The sequence below is a fragment of the Silurus meridionalis genome, chromosome 2, assembly GCF_014805685.1.
Source record: "Silurus meridionalis isolate SWU-2019-XX chromosome 2, ASM1480568v1, whole genome shotgun sequence".
Classification (NCBI taxonomy): domain Eukaryota; kingdom Metazoa; phylum Chordata; class Actinopteri; order Siluriformes; family Siluridae; genus Silurus; species Silurus meridionalis.
The window spans coordinates 16179851-16198249 of record NC_060885.1 but is presented as its reverse complement, the minus strand read 5'-3'; the positions used below and the strand labels follow the sequence as shown (position 1 = coordinate 16198249).

General features: G+C 37.6%; 1 protein-coding gene across 1 annotated transcript; it reads right to left on the bottom strand.

The window, feature by feature from the left end:
• Window positions 1–464: 464 nt before the first annotated feature.
• wbp1la (WW domain binding protein 1-like a) lies at window positions 465–14341 on the bottom strand. Its single transcript, XM_046866383.1, has 4 exons — window positions 14010–14341; window positions 8739–8841; window positions 4046–4207; window positions 465–2612 (listed from the first exon to the last, which is right to left on the bottom strand). Exons 1-4 carry the CDS (start codon window positions 14157–14159, stop codon window positions 1894–1896), a joined length of 1134 nt encoding a protein of 377 aa, XP_046722339.1. The 5' UTR covers window positions 14160–14341; the 3' UTR covers window positions 465–1893.
• Window positions 14342–18399: the final 4058 nt, after the last annotated feature.

Below are 18399 nucleotides of genomic sequence, written 5' to 3'. Positions count from 1 at the left end.
ATATATATATATATATATATATATATATATATATATATATATATATTTGCAATATATTACCGAATCAGTACCATTACAATGCCATTTTGCTAGAAACTGTGTATGGAGAACTCTTTTAAAATGTCTGATTTTCCGAAAACACCTTCCTAAATATTCCATTAAGACAAATGAAACAAACAACAAAAGCACCAAAATAAGCAAATCATGTTACAAGAAAATAACAGTATATTCTTTTTTTTTTTTTATTATTATTATTTAAATCAAATCTCAACTAATGCCAACCTTTCTTATTGACTTACTGTGTTCATTTTGAATTCTTTACGATGTATTATTTAACCAAAAAAGGCAAAGCCACATATGTGCTCATAAACGTGCACAAGAAAAGAAACATAAAGCTACCTATTAATGTAATCCATAACAATAAAGCTTTACTTGGCAACCATTGCATTGTTACAGTATGTCTAACATCCTACAGTGTTTTTCAAATAGGGAAAACAAAATATGCATTAACTAAGAGGAACTGATAGAGGCTACACTATAGACTGTTCTCATATTTTCCTTCAATTTATGTAGTGCATAAAAATTTAGAAGCATAGTTAAATATTTATATTCCAAATATCAAATTTGTTATACCTCTTTAACTTCCTTGTAAGGTGTGATTTTTTTTTTTAAATAGCAAAGATCTATTTAGATTGGATATTTAATAAATATATACACTACATGGCCAATAGACTGTGGGCACTTGACCACCCATATTTACACATTGTAAAACTATTTGCTGTTCGTTGCTAATACGCTTCACTCTTCTTGGAAGACTTTCCAAAAATATGGGGTGTCTTTTTTAATTTTTATTCAAACCAAGAAGCAGCTATAACTTCAGACCAAGAGCAACTAAGTAAAATAAAATGTGATGTGGCTTCCACTTGATTAGATTGAAAATACCTGCACTCACGAAGGCCCTTTGCATATAAGAGTGGGCAAGTTACACTAGATTTTTGAACAAGTAAGTCAGGATTTTCCCCTTTCCCAGGCACTGAGGTCAATTAAGACCATCTGGTGCATTCTGTCATAAAGAAAGGGGATTAGATAACTTAGCTGCATTTAAGGGAAACTGAATCCTATACAACTGTGTCCTTCACAACTTGTAACATCAGTTTCGTGAAGAACCACATGTGGGTGTTATAATCAGGTGTCCAAATATATTTGACCAAATGGTACATAAAAATTAGGTTGACAGTGCTGGAAAAATAGAGTAACCCTTCAAAAAGCATGATACCAATGACAGTGATAGACTTATATATTGGGGCAAATTAAAACAAACTAACAAACAAATAAACAAACAAACATCTTGTGTATACACATAGCAGCCAGTTTCCATTGTCAGTTCTGAAAACTGTGGAGTGGCTTTGTCTAACTCTAAGAAAATCTTACTTGAAGGGGGTAACCGACTGAATGTCAAAAAGAAATCTGCGTGTATTTGGGGTTTAAATATATTAATTCCGGTTTAACATTTACACTGACTTACCCGGTCAAACAAACAAACAACTTTCAACAGCAGCCTCATCATCAACCAGACTGTAAATATTGGCATCAGCTTTTTAAACCCCTTGTTTATCAGCCATGAGCAGTGACCATTATTATGTGCAACAAGTGGAAATTAAATTGACAAACCTTCTGAGTGGTAAGCAAAGGTTACAAGAATAGCAAATGGATATTTTTTTGCAGTGTCATCAATCGCAGTTTGTCTTAGAATATGTCTTGGCTGGATTCTTCGATGAATCTAACAACACTGCATAACATTCACCCTTCCAACACACAGCCAAAGCAACAGTACAGTAAGAAAGTAAAGGGAGACAGCAAACCAGAGAGAGTCACTTCAGTACACGGTGGTGTTTAGCTTTGTGGATCTGCACTATTTCCTTGCTGAGGAGCTTCCTGTTCGTTAATGGTGTGTAAATGAAGGCTGATAGGGAGACGCTGGAGGGGTGGCTCCCTGTGCTCACTGCTCCTCTCTGGGCCTGCAAAGCCTTGCTCCTCATCCCCTGGCAATTGAAGGCCATCATTATGGGGATTACAACTATCACAGAAGTCCTCCCTGTCCAGAAGTCCAGCAAGCTCCTTCATCTCATCCTCTTCCCCATCCTCTCCTTCCCCTGGCCCACGGCTACATACACACATTTCGATTCCTGAGTCTCCGGTAAAGCGTCTATGGCGCCCCAATGTCTTTTCCTTGCTCTCGGGACAACTATCAAGCACTTGATCTCCAGATTTTGAGGGCTCTTTGCCATCCTTAGTTATCTCGGGTGAAGTGGCGGATGCAACCTGTTGCTGCTGGTCATCCTCCTCAAAGCTCAGATATGGTTTGTGCGCATCACCTGCCGACCTATGAGCAGAATGCCGATCTGTCTCTTCGATGCAGTGCACAGTAGAATTGGTGTCTGATGCAGTGGCTGGGGAGCCCGTCTGTAGCGATGGGCGCAGCTCATCACCTTGCTCAGGACTGACTGAATCTGTGCCTTGACCTGGCTGAGGGGCACTGTAGGGTGGAGGAGGAGTCGGGGGTCTGTTTTCTACCTCCTCATATGCAGGTAAGAGGTAGCTAGGCAAAAACCCTGGAAATCAAAATTATGAATGAGAAAGGTTTCAAGTAACATTTTCTTAAATTGTCCCAACTAATGCATTCTTATACCTGCCTATTTATATATACACATTTAAACTGATCTCAACAAAAACTTATAGCTTAGTAACTTCAACATTTTCAGCAAATTTCATTAAAACAACACAAAAACACAAGGAATACATTTAGAATACATTCTCTTTAAGTTTCTCTTTTTCTTCTTCTTCTTTCGGCTGCTCCCATTAGGGGTCGCCACATCGGATCATCTGTCTCCATACCACCCTGTCCTCTACATCTGCCTCTTTCACACCAACTACCTGCATGTCTTCCCTCACCACATCCATGAACCTCCTCCTTGGCCTTCCTCTTTTCCTCCCACCTGGTGGCTCCATCCTCAGCATTCTCCTACCAATATAACTCATGTCCCTCCTCTGCACATGTCCAAACCATCTCAATCTCGCCTCCCTCACCTTGTCACCAAAACATCCTACATGTGCTGTAGCTCTAATAAACTCATTTCTAATCTTGTCCATCCTCGTCACTCCCAACGAAAACCTCAAAACTGTCTCTAAACCATACATCATCACAGGTCTCACCACAGTCCTATAAACTTTCCCTTTCACTCTCGCAGATACCCTTCTATCACAAATCACTCCTATCACTCTTCTCACCCACTCCACCCTGCCTGCACTCTTTTCTTCACTTCTCTAACACACACTTCATTACTTTGCACTGTTGACCCCAGGTACCTAAACTCCTCCACCTTCTCCACCTCTTCTCCCTGTAACGGCACCACTCCACTGCCCTCTCTCTCATTCACACACATGTACTTTCCCTTACTCCTACTGACTTTCATTCCCCTTCTCTCCAGCGCATATCCCCACCTCTCCAGGCTCTTCTCAACCTGCTCACTACTCTCACCACAAATCACAATATCATCCGCAAAAATCATAGTCCAGGGAGACTTCTGTCTGACCTCGTCCATCAACCTGTCATTCAACACTGCAAACAGGAAAGAGCTCAGGGCCGATCCTTGATGCAGTCCAACCTTCCCCCTTAACCAGTCTGTCGTTCCTACTAAATGTAACTCACGTAAAATCTGAGATTTGCCGCAACTGGCTTGAAAGTTCGGAGTAACGTTTCAAAACAGAGTTTGTACTAATAAATTACATAAAAATGTTTGAAAAACTATTTTATTATTGTATTATTCATTTAAAATAGTAAATAAAAAAAAATGTATGACAAGAAATAAAAAAATTTTGTTGAGTTTTTAGTACAGTACATGTACATTTCACCTTGAAAAAGGAACCATCAAAAGGAGAGTCAAAACCTTGTGATTTTGTTACTCGCGAGGGGTCATAGAACATAACCCCCTGCGAGTATCGTGGTTGCACTGTATATGGTGTTTGTAATTATCAGGTTACTCACTGAAGTAGAAGGGCAGTGAGGTGTAGTTGTGAACCTCTCTGTATGCAATGAGGTTGATTTCGTGCTGCCGCTGTTGTTGTTGCAGGCGATGCTTGGTGCGGCGATGATGGCAAACACAGCAGCAGCTTAGGATGATTATGACAGTCCAGACCAGCCAGAACCCTTAAAAATAGAGATGAATAGACTTTTTTTTTTGCACACCTATTATACAATCGCTAACTGCATTAACCCCTTTTGGTTACATTTTAATGTTATGGAGTGTCCCGCTATTAACAATAGGTTATTAATGACTACAGTTCTGATATGTGAGACTGTTTTCATAAATATTCAAAAAACTTCACTACATCAATGACTGTTTTGACTTTGATACTGAAACATCATAGATTTAACTTATTACACACAGACCTTTCATGATCCTATGAATGAGCTGTTTATAGAACATAAAAATAAGCCTGTAACATTACTTTAAATCACTTTTAAAGCTCGCAGGCTTATAGCCATTTAATCCAGACCTTCTGACTTAAAAAATTCAACAGCACTGTGGTATAAACCTAAATAATATTAAAATAATATAGTTGGGTGCAAAAGGTAAATGAGTAAGCCAAGGCATAGCAAGACAAACAGCTTAATTAAACAAGGTAAGTGCTTTCTGATAGGAACCATATCTACAATTTTATTGGTTTTAGGAGTGAGCACCAACTTGAAATTATTACCCTCTTTATTAAAAAGCCTTTCAATTATGGTACTGAATCTTGCACACAAGTTTTGCTGAGGTAGGAAAATTCCTGTTCATTTACACCAGATAAGTGGATCGACCTTTCCATCAATTACAACCTGCCATGTTTTTTCTCTCTTTCTACCATTAAATCTGAATATTTTAGGTTATTGCATACATCACTACAATACTGAGAAAATAAAATTTTTTAAAGCTGTTTAAAAAATAAACACATAAGACTGTTTTTACCAATTCAATGCAATATAAATTTAAATGCAGTTTGATGCAAAAAAAATTGCCAGAAATGGACAGGGTAAGATATTGTAATGAGGGCAGCAAAAATGATAAAGTTGTTAAAAATTGTACCAAACAAACAAAATTCCACCGAAAAACACCCCTTATCTTAATTTCTTTTAAGGAACACAGGAGAGTCTCCTGAATCCAAGTTCAGTAGCTGACATTATATTAGCATGACTGTTCACCATATGAAGTAGCCAATATTTAACACTTACTATACACTGTATTTTTTTGGGATTGCCTTAGTATAGAGGGACATTAACTCACCGTAAAGTCCCTAAAGACTAAGACAAATACAATAGTTTCATATGGTGGTGATTCCATAACAAATCCATAACAAAGGACACATCCCACTGAATACACATCTAATATCCAGTGGAGGACCAAGTACACAAACCATTTACTTGAGTTAAAATAAATTATTACTCCAGTAAAAGTTCTCCATTCAACCTTTCACTTGATTAAAAGTATTTGCCTTTAAATGTACTTAAGTATTCAAAGTACTATGCTTTATTATGGCTATAACGTTCTATCGTCTTTTTTGTCACAAGACTCTTGCTTAACTTAGTTGATGTAAAAAAACTCCAATGTCTCAGCAAACCAATCTATTAATTGAATGGTATGAATTAAACAAACACTGATTGATATCTATTACATTTTCATGAGCCGAAAACATTTTTAATTACTAAAAAAATAAAAAATAAAATCACAGGTGTTGTTATTACTCTTAAAATGTTATGCTTGTTGTTGAACAGACGCTGAACTGTATGTTTGTGCTAAGTAGATACCACAAAGCGGCAATCAAAACAGGGCGTGTGCTTTTTCCTGATTAGTGGCTTGCTGCGTTATTGACCAGTTATGTTTTTATCCACTCATAAATAAAAAAAAGAGACTGATTTTGCAAAATGTAGTTGAGTAAAAAGTAAGATATTTGACTTTGAGATGTAGTGAAGTAAAATATTCCGCAGATTGAAATGTTTCAGTAAAGTACAGACACACAGAAAAGCTACTTAAATACAGTAACTAAATACATTTACTTCATTACTGCATCACTGACAATATCAAATTACTGGAAGAGAATGTGCTTCACTTTAAGCAGGAATTCTTGCTAGCCATTGGAAAAGCCAGTGTAGGTCAATGACATCATGAGATCCATGCATGTGAAATGTTGTCCCAATAAAGTGCAGTCGTTTCGGGTGTGTGGTCTCTACTTCTCCAAATCTGTTTACAGGAACTTAACCTGATTGAATTACACTGGGTCAAGTCCGTCTGGACCAGCTGTATTAGCTGCTAGTTGAAAAACAACAAAGTGTAGCCTTTGACTCAGCAGATGATATGCCATAATTATCACAGAGATGAGTCTGTGCGATATCCCAGTCTCTGCTGTAATCTGATAATACTGCATGTTTGCTGGGGGTGTGAATGGCACTGAGCAACAAATGTCAGAGGGAGCCGAATCAAAGCATGCTGCATCCTCCTACATAAGAGCGTTAGTGACACATACTCAGTGTCACTTCCAAAGAAGTAAACCTTGTGCTACAGTCAGTGTACAGATGCTAAGGTTAGGAAACCATGGTCCAGTTTAGCAGTACATTAGCGAAAAATGTATAAGAACCGCTTGGGACATGACCAAGTTTCTACAGTGTTTTTCATAGTTGTCCACTCAAGCCATGTCATGTGCCCACCAAATGTATGTGAAATCTACACAAATCATGTTATATACAGTACAGACCAAAAGTTGGGACACACCTTCTCATTCAAAGAGTTTTCTTTATTTACATGACTATGAAAATTGTAGAGTCACACTGAAGGCATCAAGGGCTATTTGACCAAGAAGGAGAGTGATGGGGTGCTGCGCCAGATGACCTGGCCTTCACAGTCACCGGACCTGAACCCAATCGAGATGGTTTAGGGGTGAGCTGGACCGCAGAGTGAAGGCAAAAGGGCCAACAAGTGCCAAGCATCTCTCGGGGAACTCCTTCAAGACTGTTGGAAGACCATTTCAGGTGACTACCTCTTGAAGCTCATCAAGAGAATGCCAAGAGTGTGCAAAGCAGTAATCAAAGCAAAAGGTGGCTACTTTGAAGAACCTAGAATATGACATTTTTCAGTTGTTTCACACTTTTTTGTTATGTATATAATTCCATATATAATTCCACGTGTTAATTCATAGTTTTGATGCCTTCAGTGTGAATCTACAATTTTATAGTCATGAAAATAAAGAAAACTCTTTGAATGAGAAGGTGTGTCCAAACTTTTGGTCTGTACTGTATAAATCAGTTATGCAAATAATGTAGATGCTTCAATATGTATGTATGATTGGAATTAATCTAATACCCTTAAAGGGACATAACACACAGTTTCACCAGTCTCATTTAGGGCAGAGGCCCTAAAGGTGTGCCGTGGGCAGATCTAAAGAGTCACGCGCATGCACAGCTTTTTGGGTAGCAATTGTATGCAAGCTGTAAGATTACTATATCTAAAACAGGAACAAAAATGTTTGTGTTAAATTCACTATGGTTAACAATCAGATCCAGCCAGACATGTTTAATCCAGAATCGGATCCTGAGCCTGAAACTGAACAGCAACAATGACTACAGCAGGATGTGTCTATATCGTAAGTTCTGGACAAAGTCATCCTTCACTCATATCCCAAGATGCATTCTTTGGAACATTTTTCTAAAGCAAGCCCTGTGCAGCATCACCGCTGAATTCCATAACCGATTGAAGCATGTTGATTGGCGTGCTCTTGCTCTGGTTGCTGTGTCTACGCTCTTTCTGGGTGAAGAGGAAATCTGCCCGTCATGACGTCATGAAAAGCCATACTCAATAAAACAAAAACAAACAAACAAAAAAAGATACGAACCTGGAAGGTGTATATTTGGCACAGAAATACTCCAAATACATCATACATCCAAAGTGCTTTTTTTTTTTTTTACTTTGACCATGTTCAGCTGAGAATCCAACTCTTTAACAGTGTAAATAACTTGTAGACATGGTCCAGTATAGTAATACAATGTCATATCCTGCATTCTCAGAGTGTAAAATGTAGATTCTAAATAGAAACCGAAAAACAAAAGTTCTTAAATTAAGAGCAGCTTTAAACTTCCATATCAGGAATAAATAATGATATCATGCTGAGAGAGGGAAGGCTGACCTCACACAGGCATCATGTTGCATGACTAGAATTATACAACTGTTATTAAATGGGAGTTGTGACTTGATTTGCTCTATATGAAATCATGCAGTAAATAACCAAGCAGCATGTTATAATCATTTCTGTAAAAAAAGCTGAATTATTATAACAGATATTCTGTGGAGAATCACGTGACAACAATGCAAATCATTCACAGCTATTTAAAGCTTGTTAAAAAGATACTGACCGACTTTATTGTTATTCTATTCTGTTCTAAGTTGTTCTCAAAAATCATTTAAATCAAATGTATGAGTATACATATGGTCATCCATAAGATTTCATGGTGTATGCTAATGGCTATCCTAGAGAATCCCTTATAGTATTAGGAATCCTGAGTTAAACACACTGGGCTGGGTGCACTGCTTGTGCAAACATGACCAAAGCCTGTACACTACACTTACATGACATCACTCAAACTATGTACTTTACAGTTACCATAGACTCACCTGACTGTAAACAAGTAAGGAAGCAATTGTAGTACTTACACCACAGCTCATAGTAATAACTGCAGCACTGAGACTCTCCACAGCAGTGTCCTGTCTCACAGATATGGGTCTGGTTGTTCACACCAACGCACAGCAGCTTGCCCTGCAAAACAATTTTGGGGGGAAAAAAAACTAAAACTTAATCTTAATCCCTTAATTTTAGGTTCTGGCTTTATAACAAAGAAAATGCAAATAAAACTTATATACAAAAAGTTAATCGCTGGGACAATTTACAGCATGTAAAGCAACGAGAATAAATGATTTGGAAACATGTTTCATTAGCATTTTTGTGGCGAGGACACGCCGTCCTTAAAAAGCATTTCTGCTTAAAATAAACACAATGATCAGGAGCTCAGAGATGCATGAAATAGTCAGTATTAAGTGGCTGAATTATCTTCAAGCACAGCCATCACACCAAGACCATCATAACACCAGAGAAAAATAATCTGCATAATTACGCAAGGATCATCATGTACCAGCTAAAATAACACTAACTGGGACATTGCAGTTCGGTCCGGGGATTACCTGGTAGAGACGCGTATGAAAAGGCATACTGTATTCCTGAGAGCATGAAGCTTAGCACAGAGACACAGTTAGACACACGAGGATGGTCAAGTCCAGGCTATTCTGCAGCTACACATAGTACTCAAAGTCTGATGGCTGGTTTTAAGTTAAGCATGTGCGGACACACACACACACACACACACACACACACACACACACACACACACACACACACACACACACACACACACACACACACACACACACACACACACACACACACACACACTTAGAATGCAGCAATCCATGCCAGGGAATGCAAGTAAACAGGATGAGAGTGTTGCCTCTCCCTGTCAGTCTATGAGACGCACGGATCACACGCACAGACAGACAAAATTTGTACCCTTGCTATATTCAAGATGTTTCAAGCTTTATATCATTCATATGTTACTTATTGCAATAATAAAATGGCTGTCTTATATCAAGCAGATCCTGGTGGATATCCTTGTTTATTTTAATCATTTTAGTCCATTTTTGGTAATGTTCCATTTCTAGCACATACAAACTAAATGTCAAAGGTTGACCTAAAGCTTGTGACACGAGGTCAACTCATCCACCGATTCATTATCATGCTATTAATTCACATCTCTGTGCTGTTCTATCGGACAGAAACATCTACTGACACTAATGAGAAATTACCAATAATTAGACCTGGTAAATTTGTATTTTACTAAGTTAATGGCAGAAAGATTGGCAATGAGCTCTAAATCTTAGTGAAAACTACTTTTATAGTATATATTTAGTGGACACCCCTAAACAGAGCAACTTACAACTGAGCAGTTGAAAGTTAAGGGTCTTGCACATGGGCACAGAAGTTGCAACTAAGTGAAGTTAGAGCTACTACTTTGATTTACTCTGTTATCCTGAGTCACATTAAGTACCCAAAAATACAATACATTCACAAAAGTATTTGGTTTCCTTCCTGTATTTAGATATACCTTCGAGATCCCCTGCTTTTTTTGCTATTGTGAGACAATTCCTTTCTCCAGTTAAATGCTTATCAAAAAAGGACCATATCCGCTGCAAGCACTGCCAAAGACTATTTTGAAGTTATGGATAGAACCATCCAATCTCACAACATTTACTTGGCTTTCACACTTCAGAGACATTGTCTTTTTTGGAAGGTACCACTGCCAGGCTCAATGGCGCAAAGGACAACACTATTTGGAGTTTGGACAAATTTTTGGACAAATATTGCTGTGATGTTGCAAGACAGGCTGAAAAATACTACTATGCCTATTTAACTTATTTCTTTTATTTTTCTTTCTTTATACAAGTGGTCGTCTTAATGGCATCTGTATGTACATAGTTCTTTTGAACTGTGATCTGTAATATGTTTCTGAAGTGAAACAAAATTCGAAAGTATGTGGTTCCCCAAACTGTTGCCACAAAGTTTAAAGCACACAAATGTTTAAGAAAGATTTCTTTGTATGCTGTAGCATTAAAAAAAATTTTCACTACAACTAAATGGCTCAAACATGTTCGACAATGACAATACTTCTGTAAACAAACAAGATCCAGAAAAATGGAAGATCTCAGTGGAACGCTGACTACACAACAAACCTCCTCACCTTACTCCTGACATTACTGAATGACCTAACTAATGCTCTTGTGGAGAATGGGCACAAATCTTCAAAGCCATGTTCCAAAAGCTATTGGATAACATCCCTAGAAGAGTAGAGAATATAATAACCCCTGGGAAATGTCCAGAATGGGATTTTCAAAAAGCACATATGGGTTTACTGGGTAGGTGTCAACAAAATTAAAATCAAGTAAATCAGGTGGACATGATCATCCTTGCAGTAAAGTGGTCCCCGGGAACTCGCGGGGGTTACGCTCCAAGTTTGAAAATCCGCAAATATCTGATGCACCGCCCGCAGCGCCTATGGTACCTTAGTGAATTCATCTGGACATCACTTTGATACAATAATGTGTTTTACAATTTTTATGAAATTTGCTAGTGAAAACATAGTTTAAACTGTTATTCCTAACATTTCCTGGTAATTCGGTCCTGCTGCGGATTTCCGCGAATTATAAAATAATCCGCAACTTGCTGCTAGTTGCAAGTGAGAACCCGCTAATTTTCCAAGCTGCGAGTTCCGAACTCGGTTGTCTAGGTCAATTAAAGAAATATCAAGTGCACAATCTATATGCTTGAACAATGTCTTGTTTACCACTGTGTACTCTTTTCCATTTAAGCCCTATCTTAACGTATTATTTGGTCCTACTTTGATCAAAACATTGATCACTTAAACGTTGGTTGAAACTAAAATGTAAAAAAAACAAGAGTGACAGTTTTTACCAGTTTAATAACTAGTAAAAAAAATTGCTTTTCTGTTTTACTAACAAACACTCTTCTGCGAATCAGGATTATGGCTGAGAATATTTGCCTATTTAAACAAAGGTGTATAAGTTTGGTCAGGAAGTGATGTAGGGTGAGAATGCTAGGTGTGTAGTCAGTAATCCAGTTCATTCCCAAAATGTTCACACTTTATGTACTCTCACACTTTATGTACATTACTGATCTGTCATATACGCTTTATCCCTATTTAATACTGTCTATATTGTCTCGTTTAGTCTGTTTTGTCCAAGCTAAATGCGTAGTGTTATTTATGGATGTGTCAACACACTTGGCCAATAAACTGGATTCTGATTCTGATTCAGTGGGTTGAGGTTTGGGCTCAATATAGGCCACTTAAGTTCTTCCACTCCAACCTTGACAAACAATGTGTTCATGGACCTTGCCTTGTGTACAGGTGCGTAGTCATGCGGTAACAGATTTGAGCCCCATAAATTGAGTGAAGGGACATTTTAACTATTTTAACACTATAGAAAAGAGACAAACTATAAAACTGTGTGCTTCCAACTTGCAAACATTTGGGAAACCACATAAGGATGTGATGTTTAGGAGTCTACAACTTTTAGCCATATAGTGTAGTTGGAAAAAAAAGGTGTTAAAGCAGAAAAAAATCTTATTTGATTGGTAGGAACACTTTCATGTTTCCATAGACTGGTTTATTTATATAGGTGTTAGACTTTGGCTAAGAAGGTTGTGAGTTCAAATCCCAGTACCACCACCATGTCACTGCTGAGCACCTGAGCAGAGGCAATAAACCCTTAACATGTGGCAAAATCCATAAATGTAAAAGCAAATAATTATCAAAAGAACTTTGTTTCAGTAAAAGATAGAACCAGTCAGATTCAGGAACTGTCAGTATTTAGCACTGTCAGTAATGTACAGATTCAGCACTGTCAGCATAAATAATTTACTTATCATAGCATACAGTGTACGTAGTGCACATCTAAACCATACTTATCAGTTCCAGATTCTACCAATCACGACTCGGAAATCATATGGACCACTGTGAGTGAATTAGTAGCAACTCCGAAGCAAAATACTGGGATTTACCATATAGGAGAAGATGGTTTTCCTCTAAAATTTGAAATGTTATTTCCTACTTAAAAAGCACCAAACACAGTAATACAAGCTAAAGATATACATTAGACAAGGTGCTGATTTTCTCTGAATATTTGACATGTTCTGTTCCAGTAAAATCAGTGTCGCTGCACGAGTACTTCCTGGAGATGTCTTGTCAAAACATGCCGTTGTATTAAGGTGAAATTTTACTTCACTATAAAGATCCACTCCCTTTAACACAATAGACATTTTGATAAAACACTTTTTTATTCACAGTCAGCCTCAGCTAAGGTGAAGATATTTAGAAGGAAAAATGTATGAACCAAATTCTCGGTTTATAAATTCATGTTTGGGATGCTCTGGGACATTATGGGTCACTTTTATGTTGTCAGATGTTCAGACAGGTTTTTCCTCCCACACAGATATCAGGCACCTTTTTTTGCTGTAGGCTGAAAATCATTTCTCATTTCATTACATTGTGTATAGGTATGAGTCAATGTGCTTGGTGTTATTTGTGTACATTGTATTTAGGCCTCATGTTTACCAACATTAACTGTTGCAAGGACCAAAATAAATAAAGAAATGAGGGAAAGGTTTGTCTACAGCTACAGAGATGACTGTAAGGCAGATTGTCTTTATCCCCTCCAGGCTTACACTTTATATTAATGACATTTCCATGACACCTTTTGAACAAAGAGTCGCTCTGGCTGAACATCTACAGAATAATGGGGTTTCACAATCAATTTAAACTTAATAGATACACAAGAAACCTACTGACCTGGAAACAGGGAAAGGAAAGATATCCGAGAAGATGCAAGGAAGTCTAGTTAGCAAACCAGGATCAGATACTAGTGTTTAAACCGATATTTAAAGTATAATCCTGTTTGTTTTGGAGTTGATTTGATGATGGATCTCGCTGATCTGGTGTTGAGTTAAAAGGCTGCCGATGGCCAAGCTAACACAAGTTACAGTTTAAAACCGATTTATAAAGAAGACACACCAAACTTTAAAATAATGTCAAGACGAGGAAAGTTGGAGAAGTTGACACAAAGTGCCGCACAGAAAGACGAACGCGGTGTGTCTTTTTAAATGACAGCGTTTTTGGGAGAGTTGAAGGTAAGAGAGTAATGTCGGAGCTAGCTGCTGCCTGTACAATATAATACACTAGATGGAAATAGAGAAGAAGATGAGCTCCACAGACAGAGTGAGTGAGTGTGTGAGTGAGTGAGTGAGTGCCGGTAGGGTGTTAGCTCGCTGGCTGCCCGTGTTGCGCTGTGTTTAAACGCTACCTCCGTGCTCGCTCCCTCGGCGGTTCCTGTGCTCACCGCTCCGACCACGGCGTTCATCATAAACAGGCCCATTTTCAGCGCTGTACTTTCGCTCTCCAGCATACCGCACTTTCTGGTTGCCGTCCGTACATCTGCGCTGCGTTGGGACATTTAGCTCACACACGAGCCACCTTTGTTGTTGTTTTTTTTTGTTGTTTTAGTTTTTTATTATTATTATCAATAATAATAAATCTTATTCTTCTGATTATTATTAACTAATTAGCCAGCTAGCCGCACAACTCCAAAAGTACACTCTTAAGTCCCGCCTTCTTCTTACATCGCTATTGGACATTTTAAGAGGAAACTTCCTGGTGTTACAGTAACACTGTGATCTCATTGGCTGCTCGATGTGTCCGTCTGAAGCAGCTGCGGCGCTGTCACGGCCTGGGCGGTTGTACAGGGTGTGACTGCTGGTGGCCAAACTCTTGCCTCTTGATTGCAAAGAGAGCAGATGATGAGTTAAAGTGGAAAAGGAAAGCAGACCTTAAAACTTGATGTCAGCGGTATTTACTTATGATTACATGTACTGGCAGCGTGTGTTTATTTTTAAATAAACAATAATTTTCTAACTAATTTGCAGCACTCACTGATACAGCCACATGTAATAAGAAGTATTACAGGGCAATCTGATGTTTATTCAAATGTTTATTCTTCTTATACTTTAGCAATTTGTAAAATAATACAATAGTTATTTTTTTCAGTAAAAGACGATTTTTAAACGTTCATGGTTACATTTAGTTTTGTGAAACATCTGTGAGATACCTTGGTTCCTGTTGTCACTTACCTTATAGCAGCTGGAGTCATTCACTGGGTTCAAGTCACTTCTTATATCTGACAAGGGTGGCAGAGATAGGAAGTAATGATGAACAAATACTTCATTACTGTAGTGTACTGTAAGAAGGTTTTTCTGATATCAGTATTTTCCATCTCTATTTATTTTTTGGACAACGTTTTACTTTCACTCATTACACTTTCTAAACAAATATCTGTACTTTCCACTTATTACATTTTCAAATCAGGCTCCTTACTTCACATTTTGAGCATCTTTTTCAATCTACCACCTGTGTATAATTTTCTGGCTCTCACACACCACAAATGTACTATAAAGCTACAACAAGCAAAGCAGAAGGCAAAAAGAAGTTTATCTAACGTGTATGAGACAGAGCAAGACAGCGATGTAAACATGAGATGATGAGAACAGGGACATTCCTGATCACCTGATCATCTCACTTTTTGCTCTGCTTGTGTTTTATATAGTGGACGTTCAGCCTGAATGCATTCATTAGGTAACACAATTAGAAACTCTTTTGTATTAATATTTCAATATGAGGTGAGGTCCAGTTACCAGCATGACACTAAAACATGTTGTAGTAATGGCTAATTTTTTACCTAAGTACATGTCAGAGCACAAACTACTTTACTTTAGCTTGAATAAAAAGTGTAGTCAGTACATGAACCTTTACCAGAGTCTTTTAAAACATGAGTATCTGCACTTTTAATTGGGTGAAAGATGTGTGTACTTTTGCCATCTCTGAAGCATGGTGAGAATTTGATTCAACAATGACAAGAGAAACCTGCATACTCTAAACCTACTAGAAGGCCTTTCTGAGATGACCCCACCACAATCATGCCACTAGGTGGGGCAATGCTAACACTAAAAGTACTGGAGTGGAAGAACTGGTAGCCACAACACAGTGACTTCCTGGAGTGGCCTATCACTTGGTAATACCTAATTGGAGAGTCAATTTGTAGACACCCAGTCATGGTGAGATGAAGGAAGACCGGAAGACAATTTTACAAACAGTCTATTGAGTTAATGTGTTGTTTCATGTTTTGCACCCTACAATGGAATGTTAACAAGTGAAAGCTGAGTGAATGTCACAAGAGTTAATGTATTACTAGAAAAGTTGTATGAAATTACACTCACATCAGCAGAATAAATAAGATAACGCTATCATTAGGCTTAGAGGACATGCTATCTGTAGCTCTGACTAGAGATTCTTCATTTAAGAGATTCTTTATTATTACCTTTGACCAAATATTAGGTTATACTTTTATAAACTAATCTTATGTATATAAACATAACATTATGTACAATATGACCAAAGTAAACGAAAAATAAATATCTCTGGGGTTCTTGCGTAGCAGCATGGTGGCACAGCAAGTAGCACCTAACAGCTCCAAAGTTTCCAGTTCAATCCAGGGCTTGTGTCACTGTGTGTAAGTTCTCCTGTTAGGCAGAGAGGCTCCTAGATGTGAATGTGAGCATATGAGCAGATAGTAGTTTGAATGGACAGACATCTCATACAGGGAGTGTATCCCACTTGTACTGTGTTCCTAGGATAGGCTCTATAGCAGGGGTCACCAACATGGTGCCCGCATGGTCACCTGCAAGGACCACATGAGTCGCCCACGGGGCTTTTCTAAAAATAGCTCACCATAGCGCCACTTACCAATGAGCTGCATCAAATTTCTTTTTTAAATCACACTTGCATTTGTATAAAGTTATATATACTTATATAAGTTTATATAAGTTATATAAATAAAGTTTTGCATATTAATATTTATCTGTTTACTACCTTGTTAAATCATTGTTGATTGTTGAGAAATCATTAACATGATCAGTGTCTTCACATAGATGAAGATCATATAATAAAAGTACAAATGTAATAAGAACATATAATGAATTGTAAATTGAGCAAATTTGTTATTTCAGAAGTGTGTATCAAACTGGTAACATAAATCGGTACCCAAGAAGTAGCTCTCAGTTTCAAAAAGGTTGGTGATCCCTGCTCTAGAGGCCAACCTTATCATAATAAAGTGGTTAATGAAGAAAAATGAATTGCACAAATAAATGAACACATATGTTGCAGTGAAGCCTTCCTTTTTTTCTACATGTGAATGGTGACTTAATTCTGCGAAATAGCAGGATACCTAAGCCCAAATCCCAGTTTCTGCTGCCATGAGGAGCCATATTTTGGCGTTTGAACAAGAAAATTATCTACTTCTTTACAAAAATGCTTCATTGACTCAACATGACTGCATTAAAACGGCCATCTGTTTAGATTTAAACTGTAATCCACTGATCTGAATTGATGTATTACAAAAAAATACAAAAATCTAAGAATTGTTTTTAAAGAGATTTACATGAAGAAATTTTCTTTTTTATTTATTTTTTTTATTTATTGTTTTTTTTTGCTGTTGAAAAATATGCTGTGAAGCAAAATATTCTAAAGTAACAGGAAATAAAAAAAAAAATTATTGAGTTTAATTTTATTTGAATAGCACATTTAACGATATACCTTGTCACAAAGCAGCTCTACAGAAATAATTAGATCCTGAATATAATTTTTTGGAAAACTCTGAGCATATATGAGGATTAAACCCTAAGAAAACCAAAATGGTTCAAGCGAAAGGGTTATAATTCAGTAAATGTAAGGGTATCTTTAGAGGAGCAGCCAAAGAAGAATTCTATTCTTATCTTTTTTTTCAAAATAGTATACACTAAATAAGGTATTCTTGTGCATGCTGTGGATTTGTGCTGAAATAATTCTTGATAGCCTATGTTTTAAGGACTTGTTTTTCAGACAGTGTTATTTTGACAGACATAAAAATGGGCTCAGACCAACTTTCCCAAGATATATTTTTCTTTCCATCTCTGGACTACTGCTCCTTAGGTGAGGTCCTTTGAAACTTTCCACCAAGTTTAAAGGAACAAAAGCAAACAAATCGCATTGTTCTTTCAGGAATTTTTCTTGTTCAGTGCCTTTCATTTCTCCCCCTTTTTAGGCACTTCGCTCATTCAGAACAGAGAAGTCAATGGTTTCTTACATCCAGGCTTGACAAGTTAGGAGGATACAAGCTAATCCCCTTAATCTGTCTATTCTCCCATGCAGTGCCAAAGGGGAGTGGGACCTGGCGCAAGTAATCCTATAGAAACACAAAAGGATTAGTCCCCAACTCTTAGAGTGACAATCAGGTATCTACTGCCTGATTTGAAAAGTAGGTTTGAGTTTCTTAAAAAAATTCTTCTCCCTCTTCTTGGTCAGGGGGCCATCCTTGACCAAATGATGATAAGTTTCCATGAGAAGAAACTCCAAGGTCTGTATGAAAGGAACTTATTCTTCAGGTCCTACTCTAGCAGATGATTGACAGCTCCTGGGCTTCTCCCACAGCAGAGAAGATAGAGAGGTGGAGAAGCATGGTGGGCTCAAGCTGAGCTATCCTTTTACCCTCTGCATCAAACCTATTATAATGCAAGCCTCATCACATCTACAGAAAAAGGTCTAACAGATAGACCAAACTGATTTGCTTTTTGCACTCTTTTTTTGTATAGCAAATCAAGATGGAA